General features: G+C 39.1%; 2 protein-coding genes across 3 annotated transcripts; both read right to left on the bottom strand.

The window, feature by feature from the left end:
• Nucleotides 1–1726: 1726 nt before the first annotated feature.
• mcoln1b (mucolipin TRP cation channel 1b) lies at nucleotides 1727–9922 on the bottom strand. The gene is made up of 13 exons (XM_084744744.1): nucleotides 9572–9922; nucleotides 7910–8160; nucleotides 7596–7757; nucleotides 6554–6710; nucleotides 5929–6010; nucleotides 5733–5829; nucleotides 4635–4734; nucleotides 4388–4494; nucleotides 3669–3818; nucleotides 3467–3568; nucleotides 3214–3336; nucleotides 2064–2270; nucleotides 1727–1873 (listed from the first exon to the last, which is right to left on the bottom strand). The coding sequence occupies exons 1-13, from the start codon at nucleotides 9612–9614 to the stop codon at nucleotides 1739–1741; spliced, it is 1716 nt and encodes a 571-aa protein (XP_084600870.1). The 5' UTR covers nucleotides 9615–9922; the 3' UTR covers nucleotides 1727–1738.
• Nucleotides 9923–13746: 3824 nt separating this feature from the next.
• Nucleotides 13747–16271, bottom strand: LOC146309707 (trafficking protein particle complex subunit 5-like). Of its 2 annotated transcripts, none has more exons than XM_084745239.1 (3): nucleotides 16136–16271; nucleotides 14401–14673; nucleotides 13747–14307 (listed from the first exon to the last, which is right to left on the bottom strand). In XM_084745239.1, exons 2-3 carry the CDS (start codon nucleotides 14668–14670, stop codon nucleotides 14011–14013), a joined length of 567 nt encoding a protein of 188 aa, XP_084601365.1. In that variant the 5' UTR covers nucleotides 14671–14673; nucleotides 16136–16271; the 3' UTR covers nucleotides 13747–14010. The 2 variants fall into 2 exon arrangements, with proteins under 2 accessions (XP_084601365.1, XP_084601366.1); XM_084745240.1 differs by having other exon boundaries at nucleotides 16165–16260.
• Between the last annotated feature and the right edge of the window lie 833 nt (nucleotides 16272–17104).

Raw genomic sequence — 17104 nt, 5'->3', positions numbered from 1 at the left:
TAAAAACATTCTGTAGTGACAGTTAGTTAATGCTTGTTGGTGAGATAGCCTACTAAAGCTAATTTACCCACATCTATCAGTTCCCTGGAACTGAAAAGTCCATTTTCAATACTCCACCTTCTTTAGTGCGTCCTTGCAATGTTGGTGCTGACTGGCCGTATTAGTCCTTTAATTTTAACTACAGTGACCAGCCACTTCTAGTCTCCTGGATTTTGCGGCACCTCTTTCTACTAGAACAAGACAATCAAAGATGCCTACTGAAGAGATACATGCTCTTAAGTGGTCCTGCAGGAGATGGCACCTGTATTAAATTACAAGCATGCTCTGAATAATTACCGACCAGCGTTAAATCCTCCATTCAAGTAACAACTTGGTGTGTTTTCTTACATAATACTACACCAAGTTTTTCTGCTGGGAAATATGGAGTACCTCAGGGCTGTGTTCTTGGTCTTCTGTTTTTCTCTTGTTATATTTGATCTCATGGCCAAATTATATTTCTACTTCTGCTTTCTAATTTGTTGGTTATTAACGGTAATTAGTTGGTTATTAAGGATCTGCTTGTCTGTTGTGGAAAAACATGATGTATAGTAATTTCCTGTTCCGAAATTCTGAAGTTCTGATAATTCTGATAGGTGCTGGTCATTTTGTTGTTATGTTTGATCGTACCATCTATTTTGAGTGAGCCATCAAAGAAATCACCCAGACTGCCTCTTTTCACCTACGTAACATAAAAAAATCTTCTTCTTCTCCTTTGTGCATAGCCAATGCAGAGATCCTAATACAAGCCTTTGTTTCATCCAGACTTGATCATTGCAATGTTTTGTTGTCAAACATTATTTTGCAGCCTTGAACGGAGCACTGCAAGCCAAACAATAAAAAGGCTCTGCCTCGAAGTTCATAAGCTCACAGTTACCTGGCTCTTTACAGCAGGATCACTTCATACATATTGATGACTAACTGGTTGGCTTCAGGGCTCGTCCTCCCTTGCGGAGCCATCACCTCCCTCAGAGGACATGAACAAAGGGGACGAGGAGCGAAGAATGAAAATGGGAGCGAAGGACCGGCCTTGACTGAAAATGTTGCAGAAGCTAATGCATACATACAGCAGTTAATGATCTTTTGTCAGCTTGTATCTTGTGTCTGTTCTATCGCTGCTGTGAAGATTCAGTAAACATACATGTATTTACATAATCAAGAGGCACAAAATTCTGTCACCTAGGTAGCCATGTAGACAATAAAGTGAGAATAAAAACCCTGTACATAGTGGGTCATTCAAGTGAAAATGTGACTCCATTTTGCTCGGTGGACCCTGTGTCCAGTCTACTACAGCAATGAATATGTTTACTGGCCTTTTGCATCTAGTCATCAAAGCCGTAACAAACTGACATCTCAGAAAGAGGCAATAAATTATTCATACGGTACAAAAGCTGAAGCAGGTAATTGGGCTTGTAAGTGTGCAGTGCATTCTACCGTTCCAGCACAAATTTAAATGCAAAATTCAAAGATGGCCACAGAGGACAATGTGGTCCAAGGTCAGTCTGTTCACTCTCAAAGCATTTATCGTCCCTGCTGGGTATCTGGAGGATGGAGTGCAATTGCAGCCGGCTGTCACTGGAGTGGAAATATCGTGCTTTAAAGAGAGGAAAAAAAAATCAAGGCTCCTTTGCCCACACAAGCACGCACACACTTGTACACATACTACTCCCTGTGTGCATCCACTTCCTCCTCCTCCTCCTCCTCACCAGTCACAGCAGCAGAGGAAGGAGCATGATGACCCCTCAGGCCCGCGGAACTTGCCAGAGCTGGGCGTGTCCTTGCACTCTGCAATGAAAGTGTGCAGATCGCTCACGCGTACCTGGTCCTGTGTTTGGGCCTGTGGGAGGACAACATGATAAAATCACCACTGATTCACAGTCAATTTCTATATCGAGTTTAAATAGTTAAATAATATTTAATAAATTCTCTTGGAAAGGAATAACAAAAGACAGAATTTGATGACGAGTGCTCAACTGCATCTCACATAAAATATTTTGGAACACAAGCTAAACTAAATGAAAGCATACCATAATGGTGTCGTAGGCTCCAGTGATCAGCGCGATGAAGAGGGACAGCACCATGTAGATGAAGAGGGAGATGAAGGTGTAAAGGTAGACCTGGCTGAAGATCCACACCAGTGTGCCACTTTGCTCCATCTCAGCGAACGTTACAAACATGTCGTCTCCATTGATCAGAGAGAACAGGCACTCAGACACCATGGACAAGGAACGAAACTGTAGTGTACAGTGACAGAAGAAATAAAACCACAACACACAAAAATGAAATTCAGGCAATCAATATTAAAGCAGCATTTAAACGAGGAAATGACACTGAGATGAGAGGCAGGCAGATGATTGCCCTCACGTTTTGTCGTTTCTCCGGGGATATTCCCGTTATTTGCACGGCCCTTAGACTTTATTATGAATGATTATCATAAACTGATCCATTAGTTTTGTGTGTTTGTCATCCAAGTTCCCAGAAACATAATATACACACACAATCCACACACTAGGCTAGATAAAATTAACCCAACTGTTATCATACCTAGCAACCCACAACCAGATGTGCACAGCTGGTCTCTTTGCAGGCAGACAGGCCAGCTGACTTAAAGTTAGCTGTTGTCAAAATGTTGAACCAACAGTTTCCATTTATATCCGTGCCTTTTGCAAAACCTATTGGGTTGATTTTAATATAGGGCATGATGGGAAAAATAACGTGACTGTTGAGGAACAACAGAGTACACCCCTTTATTTTTCTTATTTATTTACTCTTTATCATCTCATATAAGAAAGTAAATAAACTAATTTAGCAGCTATGGCTTTCTGGAAATGGTTCTTTATGAAACTGAACTTTTACTAATATTTTTGTAGTCATGTGAATTTGCTTGCACCCTTTAATTCAAATCTTGTTGTCATATTGTTTGCGTATGTAAAATGTTATTAGATGATATTTGTAAGATGGCCCTCTTTTTACCAGAGCACAGGACACCAGTTTTGTTATGATTCATATTTAATAAATGTTAATTTTCTTCTTATTAATTATACATAGCTACAAAGATGATATGCTGGAGGGCATTTTATGATAATTAGACTGTTGTGACATGTTAATGTGCTCTGAATGACTCATGCCAGCTCATTCCTGGTGCAGTGTGTGTGTGTGTGTGTGTGTGTGCAGTACCTTCGCATGATAGGGCCCCAGCACTATCCAGCCACAGAAGCAATATCCCATATAAATGGCAGCTGCACAGCAGCAGAAGCGAATAACGTTTGGAAAAGCAGCTCGCAGAGTCACAATCAAGATCTGTGAGAGAAACAGAGAGGGAGGGAGTGAGCTAAATACATTTATTTAAGAGTGGTCGACACACAAGACAAATAACATGACCTTTATGTATGCGTGTGTGTGTGTGTGTGTGTGTGTGTGTTTGACCTACATTGTATTTCTGGAAGAAGCTGAGGTAACGGATGACTCCCACCCACACCAGCAGAGTGGAGGTTCCCAGCAGGATTCCACAGATGTCATACGATGACAGGTTCTGCATCATAACAGAAATATCGTTAATTACCAGAAAGCGAGAAAGAAAGGGCCGTTTACACATCAGCTGGAGGTGCTCAAGTTTCTGTGTGTCATATCACCTTGGACTCGATCCCAATTTTGATGAAGCTGCCGACGATGGTGAACATGTCGCTGACGATGAGCAGAATATACCAGCCATTGATGAACTCCATTCTGTCCCCCCAGCTCACACTGCGGCCAAGTTTGTGGTGGAAAAACTGCACATACTCCTGGTTGGGGAGAGGGAAGATGATCAGTAAGACGGGAAGCTGTGTTATTATGTTCAGGATTGGATAGTAATGGATTGCATGTAATCGGGATTACATAATAAAATACAAAAAAATAAGTAACTATAATCAGCCCAGATTAAATTACTTGGTTACATTTTTTATTCCACTTTTTAAATATGGCAATTTTAAAATCATGAAATAATTCTCTGTTAACTCATAACTCATGATTGTAAGCATCCTTTAACCTCCCTGATGCAAAGCTATTTTTTCTTAATTTACTATCATTCATTTTTTGCTATTATGTTACTGCTAATGAGACTTTTTAATCTTTTTTTGGTATTAATGATTAATATCCTTGGACAATGCAGGATGTTGGGGATAGAAATGTTTTCTTATATCCTGTATGCACTTTTCAGTTTATTAAAATTCAGATAAACTTACTTTGGAAGGTTTTGATGATTTTTTGACCACCTTTGATTTCTGATTTCTGATTGTACTGTAGAAATGTTACTCTCACCAGGTGAAACAGTATTTTCAGAGCATAAATACATAAATGTCTGCTTTCTTACATGCTGCAGCAGGATGCCTCTGAGGATGGAGCGCCCACACAGCAGCAGGGACAGCAGACAGACGAACGCCACCAGCACATCAAAGAACTCCCGCGCGTAGCTCTCCGCTGCCAGAAGAGGAGCCAAATAGGAGGATCAAAGGCGATTTACAGAATGACAGATAAAACAGTGGATATCAAGAGTCAGGTGAGTGAATATCTCCATAAATCATGTGTCCACTGTAGTTCACCCACCACCAGTTACTCACCGTGTCCAGACACATTGGGGTCTTTACACTCCTGTATGGACGCCTGGTTCTGCAGACTGATCTTAACTTTGCCGCTGTGCGCCCTGTTATCCATGACGATCTGTTAGCAACAAGAGCCAAAGTAAATATATATAACCTTGAGTTTATCTCAACGTTTTGCCTCATTTTAATATACAGCTTGGGAAAACTTTGCAGTAGTGTGTGCTGACTCTTTCTATCTGGACTAAAGTGTGATGCAGGAGGTTCCTTTAAAACTACTACAAGGAACTTTCATATTCTTAAATTCTATTTAGGGGTCCCTATAAACAAAAGTAGCAGTGTTTCCACCTTAATAACCTCAAAAAATAAAAAATAAAAAATAAAATTACCTACAGAGAAATCTCCTCCTGCTTCCTTTTAACTGGCGAACATACTTTACACTGTAACTGCATGTGAAACATTTGATGTGATTTCACAGAGAATCTGACCTGGTGGCAGGCATAAAAAACAACAATGCAGACCGTTATGACTCTGTGACTAAAACCACTACCTCTAAACACTTCATTTCACAATTTGTTGGTCTATTTTCCTTTGGCAACCTCCTCTGTCCACATTAAAGAGGGATGGATTAATGGTGTTGGTGTAAAGATTGAGTTAAGGGAAAAGGGGTTGGATAGGATTAAATTATGTTCTGTCACTGCTGGATTCAACTCATTCGGTTGCACTTTTTCAAAAGCAGGCTGAAGAGAATCCATCCTTCTGTCTCTCCTACATGCAATAAGAATAAGTTGAGTGACAGCACCCTAGGACATCTTTTCTGGTCCTTTTTCATTTGTACAGCGACATATACATCAGACAGACTCTCAATCCATGTATGGATTGACATGCATATGTACACCTTTCTTTTTGTTCTACTTTGTCAAGTCTCTTGATCATTTTTGTTCTCTGTGTTGAGTAAAAAAAGAACAACAATACAGAAATAGCCAATATTCTCATGGATGATCTTGTCTACTTACGTAGGTCATATAGAGGCATCAATATTAAACCGAGACTGTTTCATAACCAGTTAAAAACTCCTTGTAGAAGCTTTAAATAGAAATAATGGGAGAGATAGCTCACCGTGATAGCAAAGGTGTAGCAGTCAGGGATTTCATTGTTTATAATGGTCTGAATGTTGATGGCCTTCAGCTGGAAGTCAACTGTAACATTGATCAGTCTGGAGACAAATATACATGACAGCATTCAGTGTGAATAGTTTGCATTGTGCAGAGAAATAACACTTTTTATTTCAACATAAAACATAATATTATCTGACTTGTAAAACTTGAGAGTGAAATTCTTGTAGTCACTGTTTCCTGGAGCAGAACTGTAAGCCGGTGGATTCAGTCCAACACAGTCTGGAAAAAATCAGAAAATAGCAGTAGAGGAACTAAAAAATATCACATGGGGAAGTTTTAAAAGCAAACAAAAGCATATTTTTCCATATCATGGGAACTGTGGGCTTCAACAACACTTCCTCAAAGCTTTTAAATGCTGAGGCATCCCCTTGGAGATTTTCATTTGTCTTACTTTATTTTTGACGCAAGATTTATCATCCATCACTGAAAGTCTCTGCCAAATCAGCAGGTGTATGCAAATAACTCTCTTCCCAAGACAGAAACACAGTGTGTCGTTACTCAGGTATATGGAAAATAAGCTTTAGTGTTGTGTTTTTGGGGACAGGGACTATTTCTAGCGTTTGAAAGTAGGACACAGTTGCAGGGCACCTCTTGACTTATGTGGAGCAGCAACACAATGACTCACTGACACAGTCATTTCCTTAAGGGCCAAAATGAGGCTGGCACTGAAAAAACAACTGCCGGTTTTAATGTCAGATACCCAAAGAGCAACTTACTGAACACTACAGAGAAAAAAAACGGAGGGATAAAAAGTCGTCCTACCAGTGACAACGTGGGGATCAATGTCAAAGGTGTCGTTGACGGGGTCGATGGTGCCCCTCCTGTAGTACCTCTGGCAGAGGGAGAGTGCAGTTCCGTTGTCGCCGACACCCAACACGTACGCATACCGTCCCAGTGAGATCTGAGGTAGAGCCATGTACTGAAGGGGAGAGTGGAGAAGTGGAGCGGCAAATTACAACTCATTACCGCACATTTTCTCCATCACCTTAAGTAATATCTAGTCCACCAGGGGGGGACTTACGGGAACAAGTAAAAGAAATGGGGCAGTTAAAATATAAAACCAGAGGAAACCTTAGAATGGGACGCATACTGTAGGCCAAATGGAAGAGCTACACAGAGAACGGAGGCGAATGCAAGATATAACCATAATGCAACTCAGTTAAAGGAGTCAACAACCAAATAGATGGACCACATCCTTGTTTTTTTTTTAGCAACAGTATGATTACCAAGCAATTGTTTACCTAAAATTATTTTGATGATTTGTTGATGAGTTATTCATGAACTTAATTTTGATTCTTCAGTTAACTTGTGCCTTCGCCCCTTACTTTATAGTATTCATTTATTTTTTTTGTCCTGCCCGTAAAAAGAACTCTTTCTCCTGAGAGGACAGAGGTGTCAAACTCAGTTTCATCCTGAGCCACATCAACATTACATTTGGGACTGGTTGTAAAATGTATCAGATTACACAGCCTCTGCGTTCGATTATTGTTTTTAGTAATAACTTAACAATTAATCACTAGCTCTGAAAGCTGGGACGTGTAGTTTATGCTGCATCCCGAAATGCAGCATAAAACTGTAATGTGCAAACATAAAATAAAGTGCTGGGCAGGATTGAGTTTGACACGTACAAGAGAATGGAAAGGGGGTATGGCAGGTTAACAAGGGGGATTTGGAGTATGGCGTCCCCCTTATACTCTCCCAAATAGCCTACTGGGTATGAGAGAAAATATGTTTTGTAATCTGGGTGAATCACCCCTTTAAGGCAGCGCCCGGAAATGACTCATTGTAGTTATTATTAGGCTACCTGCTCTATGGCAAAGTGGATGTGGTTGTACAGTTCCTTCTGCGTGTGAACGGCCTGAGGAGCGTCGTCCTGATAACCCTTCAGGAAAAGGTGTTTGAATGCGGCCGTGTTTTCCTCTTTAAATGTCACCACCATCTGGTTGCTCAGTCCAAACAGCACCAACTGAGGGGCAGAGACAGGGACAAGACAAATGAGCTTCAACAGTCAGGCAATTTTAGGACAGTAGTTAAAGGAGAAAAATGCAATAAATAAACAACAACAGCAGCATCCATCATGTTGTGATGTAATGTATGTGGTACTTCAGCTGTATCCACCTGCACAGTCACAATGATGATCTTGAGCAGCTGCAGGCCCAGTTTGAAAGGCTTGCGGCCCTTGGCGTGATACTTGTCACAAGGGCTCATGAAGAAGTACTTGAGCTTCCTCCGCAGGGCCTCCTCCTCCTCCTCCTCCTCCTGCTTCTGGTGCGGCTCAGAGCCCACCAGACAGGTGGGACGGGGGCTCACACCCCCAACAAGGTCCCGGGACCCATAGGTGGTCACCGAGGAGAGAAGTCTGTCCTTCTCTGGGAAATAAAGAAAGAAGAACAGGAAGTGAAGCTCAAACATGATCAGCAGTAATAACATGTTTAAGAGGCACTCAAGTGACTCAGCATCACACTTTTTTAAAGTTGGGGACAAAACTGGTCTAAAAAAAAACTGATGAGGCTGAGATATCGTGACTTTTAGTCCCTGACATAATCAAACTTGAAGAGTAACAGATACATATAACAGGGTTACATAATCTGGATACTAAAAAAAAGGTAACTGTAATCCATTACAGTTACAGATAAAAAATACATAATAAGATTACAGATACATTTAGAAAAAAATGGGGATTATTACTTAGATTACAGTTTTAAAATGAAGAATTATATACTACCACGCACAGTGCACATGCAGTTGCCAATTCATTGTCATGGCCTCAAGTGAAAAAATGCTTCGCTGGGTGGAAATTTAAACACTTTTTGTCTTTAAATCAATCAATCAGTAAATAACAATAAACAACAAAGGAAGGAACAGCCGGACAAACTCATAGCCTAAACCTAACAACAAATGATTAAACATTTAGAGATGCAACAAATCCATAAATAACTGAATATTGAATTAAACCACATCTATTCAATTTGAGTAATTTTTCGAATTGGAAATTCACTCATTTCAGCTTCTTAAATGTGAATATTTTGTGGTTTTTGACATTTGAGGATGTCATCTTGGGCTTTGATCAACATTTTTCACCATTTTCTGACATTTCATGGACCACTGACTGACTAATCAATGATAGTTAGCTGCAGCAATAAACACACTATATCAGGCTAAACGACTTCACCGTATTTTATATTGAGGTAATCCAAAAGTAACGCAATGTAATTGATTTACATTGCTTTAATATTGTGATATTTAGATTACCTCACAGACTACATTTTTTAAAAAGGTAATCTTATTAATTAAGATGAAATCAAAGTGGTGTTGAGTCTTGTGAGGTGTTGTAATCTGTGCACACTCTGAATGGTAGTATATCTTTATTTTACAATGTATTTTAAAATTGTAATCATGCTAAATAATCCCCATTTTTACTGACTGTATCTGTAATCTGATCATGTGTTTTGTTTTTGTTTTTTTCTGTAACTGCACTGGAATACAGTTACCTTTTTTGTACAGAGCGATTCATTCATTGTATAAATAAGCTGAGCTGAGGATCGGACCTGCTCAGTGAGTAAAATGTGATGCAGCATCAGTAAAATATCTACAACGTTGTTATGAGACATTTCCTTTGTTACAGCGAATACATCATCATTGTAAACACCACCTCAAATAAATGAACAGATGGACCCTGATGTGTAGGAATATCATTAATAAAATGAGAGAGAGATAAATAGAGACTGGTTGGCGCCATGAAGGCAGAAAGAGAAGCACAGATGTTGTGATTTGTCAAACCTGTGGCGCTGTCTTGGATGCAGGTGTAACTTGAAGATGCCATGGTGGTGATGATCAGACGATCACACGGGGATGATGGAGACGGACATTACCGGCACACGGCTCAGACAGCACTGAGTGAACTCATATTATTAAAGATTTCATTGCAAGAAATGATGCTCGGTGTCGCAGAGTACGGATGACACATAGGTAAACACATCACAGCTTCCTGGTAACCATGTGACTCCTGGTCACGTGACTCGTGTCTGCGCCGCTGCTGTGAGCTGAAGAGAGAGAGAGAGCTCTCTCCAATCATCCTGACATATCTGGCGCTAATATTAGATTCTCCAGGCTGATGACATGCCAGCATTAGCTCATACTTGTAACCCTGGAGAAAAACAAATATACTTAGTACATTAATTTTTTTTTTTTTTTTTTTAGCAAACTTGAGTCTACTTGCAGTCAGACTAATCATCGGTATACTTCAACTGTGTTCATCATTGGTTAACTTTAAGTTTGCTATTTTGGAACAACTAATTATATACTAGGTAGATTTTATTTTGCTATTTTATGTGCTAGATGAGATGAGATGAGATGAGATGAGATGAGATGAGATGAGACAAGATGAGATAAGACAAGACAAGACAAGACAAGACGAGATAAGATAAAATAAGACAAGATAAGACGAGATAAGATATAAAGTATCTTTATTGATCCACTGATTCAATGCAATTTGACACAGCAGCACAAAAAGTAGCAGCGCAATGGGAAACATGGAATAAAATCCAAATAAAATCCAAAACAAATAAGACAAAAATAGAAACAGTATAATAACAATAACTGGGAATGTGCAATGTGTATATACATGTGTAATGTGCAAATGTTAAATATACTATTTATATGCATATACAATCTGTCCATGAGATCTAGACTGTTTATATACATGTAAAAGTATACCTAGTACATTTAACGTATATGGCTGTGTACAATAAAGTATGCTTCTTGTAAGTACTGATATATCACCATAAATATGCAGAATATTTATTTTCCCTAAAGTATGCCACTTATTTTACATAGAAAATCAGACTCAAAATAGAAAAAATGGTTACTAATTAATGGATTAATGGATCTGATGTGATGTTATATTTCGTCGCTTGTGTAATATGTAATACATGTCACATAGTAGTAATAGTAACATATGATTGATAATAATATCAACTATTGTACATAATAAGTTTCTGATCATTCTTGGTACATTTCACAGCCACAAACTGAAATGGTTTGGCTCCAAACCCTGAGTTCATCAGTTTGCTGTTGAACTCAAACAGTATGGCACTGTAGGTGACGATGTGAAGAACAAAAAAAAATGATAATAATAATAATAATAATGAAAAAGTCACTGAATTCAAATGACATTTTGCATTTTTTAATCACAGTTTTACTCAATAGACAAATAAACAGTTCCATCAATTACAGCAAGCACAAGAAACACACTATGAGCACGACTGTAGACATGATTGTAGATAAACTGAGGTCAACATTTTTGGTACAATGTTTGCTTTGTGGAAGACAGTTAGACAAAGAGGTTGATCACATATCTGTGTGGTAAATATGAATATGTCCCCAACAGCCACTTAGCCTAGCCTGTGTGTTGTTTTTATACTTTTTAATTTTTGTACAGATGAACAGGTTGGTGGATTTTTCAGTTTTTCCAGTCTTTATGCTCAGATAAACTGACTGGCTGCTCACTGTAACTTAATAATTAGTGTACAGACATGAGAGTGATTTCTATCATCTTGTCTAATGTGTACCACATTTTAGAAAATACACATAGGCATACTCCCCAAAATGTCAAACAATTTTTAAAACTTTTTTTGCTGACAGTACAGACCGAAATGATGGGAGAGAGACGGGTATGTCACTGATTATATTGTCTTTAAATTTCCCAAGCTGAAGCTTTCTTCATGCTGCCAGGAATTAAATTCTGAGACAGAAATGCTGAAGCCTTTATTTATCTGTTATTTTGCTGACTTAAAAAATATTTGTCAAAGTGCTGAGTCTAGATATAGTGGAATCAGCTTCTAAAACATCATGTTTAGGTTCTGTTTTTAATTATAGAGTACAAAGTCCCCTTTGTTACTAATAACCCCCAGTCTCTGTCTCTCTCTCTTTCTCACACACGCACAAAATAAAATCATAATACAAATATAGCACATACACTGTAAGAACGAAAAAGTTAACCCATGAAACAACACACACATCTAAAAACGATAAATACTGGGTGCTGGACAGAAGAACAAATACAAAAATACAAATATAGGTCTGCACACCAGAAACTGCTCCTTTAGGAAATTTTAATAGTATCTATCGATACTCTTATTTTAATAGTATTGATACTATTAAAATTTCAAAAAGGAGCAGTTTCTGGTGTGCAGACCTATTTCTGTATTTCTAAAAGTAAAAAAAACAGACAAAGCTCAAAATATCAAGGCAACTCACTTCATTCGATTTTAGAGTTTTGAAAAAGTTTTACCAACTAATAATGTTTTGTTGGGATAATTTACTTTTCTTCTTTAGATAAACTTGATCTTTGAGTTCTAGAAACCCCCCTTCCCAAAACTGTGTTTTATAAATTGTGGCTTAAACTCACTGTAGTGAATAATGGTTAATAATTTTATGTTTTTTAATTGTAAACATTTCATTTTCAAACACCCAAATCAGGTTCACAGCTCACTGTCAACAATTTTTGACATACAATCTTTTGGGGGTTTCCAGCTTCAAAAATTCAAGTCTTCTTATTCAAGACACAATGGAAATGCTCTAATTAGTTAGAAAACAATTAGTGGGTTGTTTTTGTTTTGATTACTCTTTCAATTCATTGTTTAGTCTACAAAAAGTAAAAAAAAACAAAACAAAAAACAGCGTGAAAGGGGCCATGGTGACCTTATGATTCAAAGGACCAGTGTGTCTATGTTTTCAATGGTGTCTAAAAATAAGAACTGTTGTGTTTTTGTTACCTTAGAATGAAACATTTATATCTACAGAGGGTGTGAGTCCACCATGTTTCTACAGTAGCCCAGAACAGACAAACCAAACGCTGGCTACAGCCACCGTAGTTTCTCCTACATGGTTAGGGGTTAGGGTTAGTACATACTGGCCCTCTGATTAAAATATGTTATCCTGCTGGGTTTAAAATCAGAGGATTACTGTTAAAAACAACAAACTTATGTGGTGAAGGAGTATTCAATATGTTCATTTCTTATGAATGATCTGTGATGTAAAAATGTGACAAACTACAAATTAGACTTGCACCGATTAATCGGCAATGCTCGGAATCGGGCCGGTTTTCACGTGACCGGCCCTGACCGGTGACCGGCCGGTCAGCGTCACAAATCCGGTTCTGTGCCCATCATTGTCACACACGTTCTGCACGATGGTCACGTCATGCGCGCAGCAGACAAACTGACCGTGACGTCAACACAGCGCTGATAACAGCTACACACTCAGACACATGTCTGCTTGAAGATGGTGTCAGAGACAGATTCCAAGAACAGGATAAAGAAAAGACAGACAGTCTACAACGAGACAGAGCAGCTGACAATGTCGCAAAACAGCCGTAAACTCTCTCGCACTTCAGGCTAATGCTAGCAAGCTAGCAGCAGACTGCTGTTCAAAGAAGGACAGTTCAAATCTCACCTCCTGTTCTGGCTGAAGAATAAACAACCTGTGTTGATGCGTCTCCTCAGACATTTTGTCATCCAGACTCGTTTAACTTCTGTGTCTGTTTTTCTCACGGCAAAGTTTTACTTCAAACTGTTGCACCGCGTTAGTCTCCGGTTTGTTTACATCCGCTTCCACAAAAGATCACGTGAAATCGCGTCCCACGAAATCCCGCGAGATGATCTCGCGAGATCACGTTCACCCAATTCATAATCTTAATAAAAAATTATGATTAGGCCTGGTTGTAATCTGGATGATTTTGGAGAAAGTATTAAATGAATATTTAATAGTCAGTGTCTTATTATGAACATATTTACAAGAAAAGTTGCAAAAATGTTTGTGAATGCTGTCAATTACAGTTCTTAGAAAGACTGAAAATCGGAACCGGCCAAAATCGGAATCGGTAGGTCAGACCCCCCCAAAAATCGGAAATCGGAATCGGCTAAGAAAGTTGAAATCGGTGCAAGTCTACTACAAATCAAATGTGATCTTCAGTAAACAATTTGTGTCACTTCATGAGGTATAACAAGAGTGAGATGATCCACAAGGACTTGAAAGATTAAACCAACTAGCTGAGTGTTTTCCACTGTGGGCATGGCTCAGTAGGTTGCATCCATCCATCCATCCAGTCACCCAGTTACCACAGGAGATTCAGACAGGGACAAACACTAGGCTGGACCTGCATGACTCCTTTTCATCCTGTACTGATTAACATAAGCACCCGCTCTGTCCAGTTGTCCTTATCTGCCGTCCAAAGCCTTGTCCCTGGCGATGACCGACTCGTTAAACTTTATCATTAGCGTGGTGCCTTTGTGCCAATGAGCAGTGACCTTGGCAGGGAAGCCACTGTGTGTGAGGATGGCCTCCACAACGCCTGCAGTGAAGGCGGCACAGTTCAAGCTGCTGTTCTCCTTGGGCACGGAGATGTACGCATTGATAAGCGGCTCCTTTTCTATGATGTAGTAAGTCTTGTCATCGTCATTGGCCTGCTCCAGCTTGTCAGCCTCCTTCCCAAACAAAGACTTCCAGACATTAACCTAAAGGAAAGACATTAAAAAATATATATTTTTTTAAATATTAAAAAGCTACTGATCTCTACAGCCATCAGTGATATTTTACATTTCGCTCACCTTGATGAAGAGCAGCATATTGAGCACTTTCGTCTCCCTCTTTCCGTTCTTCTCTCTCAGCACCAGCACGTCCAGCATGCTGGCACCAACACTCTGACCCATGTCCGCCAGGCGCGTCTGCAGCTCAGACACAGAGTACACACGGCTCTGACAGTACTGGACCATCTCTGAGAACAGGAGGGCAAAGGCGCTCACGCTGACCTCAGTCTTGGGTCGGGTCAGGGGTCTCTCCAAGATGTTGGATTTCCCTCGAGTGAAGCGTGTGTCCATTTTCTGTTGGAGAGTGATGACAGCACATGGAGCAGGTTAGTATTTGGACATGATGATTTCTGCTGTGTCGTGTTACACAATACTACTTAAATACATTCAAGCTTCACTTTACCACACTAACTAAAGAATGTCCTGACCCCATATCCATCATGTAAATTCATATTACAGAAATCAGACTGCAGTCTGATTATAAGTCTTTTTCCAGGCTAAATAAACTAACACAGGAGGCTGCAACTAAACAGAACCTTTTTTCAGATTAATGGTCTAGTCTGTAAAATGTCAAAATAAACAGGAGTGTCATGATTCACTATATCTGTGACTTGATTTTATGGTCAAGAGTCAAACCAATTTTTCAATATAAACTTTTTTTTTGCACTGACAGCTATGACATTGACAGACTACTGAATCTTGTTTTTTTAAAAGACAAATAGATCATTGGTTTTATGCCCTGGCAAATGTGTTATAACGGCCAGTGAGCTACGCTGTGTTGTCTTTGAAGTGTTTTTTTTTCCTTTGGACACACTACAATTAGGTGGGTGAGGAGAGGAAAAAAAATACTCAGAGAATCACAGATTTTGCCTTTGATTTCAATTATTGAAAGTCATCGCTTATTTCAACTTATTTTCAATTTAAAATACAAATTATGACATCACTACAAAACAGTAAGTAAATCCCCATCTCAACTTCCCAAAACCCAAGGTAGCATCAAAATTTTGGTGGTTTGGAAGGAACAACGAGGGCTGCAAAGTATTTTCATTGTTGATTAATCTGCAGGTTATTTTCACGGTGTACCAGTTAGTTGTTTCGTCCATAAAATGTCAGAAATAATGGAAAATGTTGATCAGCATCTCCAAAATCAATGCACACTGCATTATGATAATACAATAATAACACAAAATTGTTTTTCTGGGTGAATACTTTCACTAATTTATTTCTTAAAACTGTTCCGTTTATTTTGTGTTTATCAACTAACAGGATTCAAGTAACTTCTATATAAAACAAAACGATCATCCTTACTTGCACATGCGTCATTTAGCATAAATGACATGAAATGACATTACAACAGTCACACTTTGACACAGTACAGCACCACGGTGAGGTTTCTAATATAACACAGAGACGAAATGTGTGGACACCTCTGATCGACAGGCTACACTTAGGCTAACCTGTTATCCAGACATTAAAATCACATTAATTTTTCGCATTATCAGTAACACATGACACCTAACAACACACTGTGTCCTCTGAATCACCCACTGTGTTTTGTACTAATGCTCAGGTCGAGCCTTTCAAACCAACAGACAGCTGATCACCACTAGTTAGCTGTTAGCTCTGTAGCCACTGATGCTAGCTAGACACTTCCGGATAAGACAACGGCAAGCTAGCTCGTACAAGAGAGTAAACATGCACGGTTTAACAACACGTATACAGTGAAGGTAGCGTGAGATTTATTGTGCTGATTTAGATAAACGAGGTCTTTGTCGGTGGACGAACCTTGTTGGGGATAAATCAGCTGATGTCCAGTTTTTCTTCCTCCTCTTCTTCCTCCTGGACGTTTTGATTACTCGCAAGATGGAGCCGGCAGTTAACCTCCACAGCGCCCCCTGCTGTAGCGGAGCCTGCAGCATCTACACACAGACAATTTAAACAATAAGAATAAGAATAAGAATAAGAATGAGAATGAGAATGAGAATGAGAATGAGACTTTTATACTGTGAGGCCTTTATTAGACTTTCTTCTGGGTATTTAGGGACACATTACAACAGAACTGTACTGTAAACTAAATTGAAATCACATATTTGCTGCCTACCCATTTAAAAACAATACACAGACCAGAATTACAAAGTACAAAGGCTGACATAGAGGTAGAAGAATATTTTGTCTGTGGGTGACTGTACAGAGTTAAGCTACATTCATAGGGAAATGTGGTCCAAAACTGACTCAGAGGTCTTTCACTTCTCTTCCACTTTCATATGTGGTCCTAGAACAGATGCAGGTTTGATTTTTTTGCAATGTGACCTCAGTGTGAACAGTCATATCGGGATTCATGTGGCTTTCACATCACTGAATTGCCTGAAAGATCTTCACACAAGACTCTCGTGGACACAAATGTTGTTAAAAGTAGTCCTTGACATCCTGAAGTTTTGGATAAAATCTGTTTCTGTGAAGCCACTCTTATCACATTATGTGAGGTCTTTATTATTGTTATTTTGTGTGTGTGGGTCTGTTCAGGGCTGTGGCCAGTTCACACTGGAATCTGACACTGACTACACTACACTACACAAAACAGCAACAAAACAAACAATAACAACAAAATCAGATCTGAGAAATAAATGAGAAATTGAGCAGTACCTGTACAAATGTAATCCAGTGTCTGCTCCATCTTAAATTCTACCTTTGCAAAATCTATCATGTTCAGTTTTTGTTGACATTA

This window comes from Lutjanus erythropterus, chromosome 19 (assembly GCF_056507025.1).
Source record: "Lutjanus erythropterus isolate fLutEry1 chromosome 19, fLutEry1.hap2, whole genome shotgun sequence".
Lineage (NCBI taxonomy): Eukaryota > Metazoa > Chordata > Actinopteri > Lutjaniformes > Lutjanidae > Lutjanus > Lutjanus erythropterus.
Note: the sequence above shows the minus strand (reverse complement) of the source record. Positions and strands in the feature narration are given on the sequence as shown.

Coding starts and splice junctions, on each gene's coding strand:
- mcoln1b (XM_084744744.1), bottom strand. CDS start 9,614: ATGGCATCTTCAAGTTACACCTGCATCCAAGACAGCGCCACAG. Junction 8,161..9,571: donor CATCCAAGACAGCGCCACAG/GTTTGACAAATC, acceptor TTTATTTCCCAG/AGAAGGACAGACTTCTCTCC. Junction 4,735..5,732: donor GCTACACCTTTGCTATCACG/GTGAGCTATCTC, acceptor TGTTGCTAACAG/ATCGTCATGGATAACAGGGC.
- LOC146309707 (XM_084745239.1), bottom strand. CDS start 14,670: ATGGACACACGCTTCACTCGAGGGAAATCCAACATCTTGGAGAGACCC. Junction 14,308..14,400: donor ATATGCTGCTCTTCATCAAG/GTGAGCGAAATG, acceptor TCTTTCCTTTAG/GTTAATGTCTGGAAGTCTTT.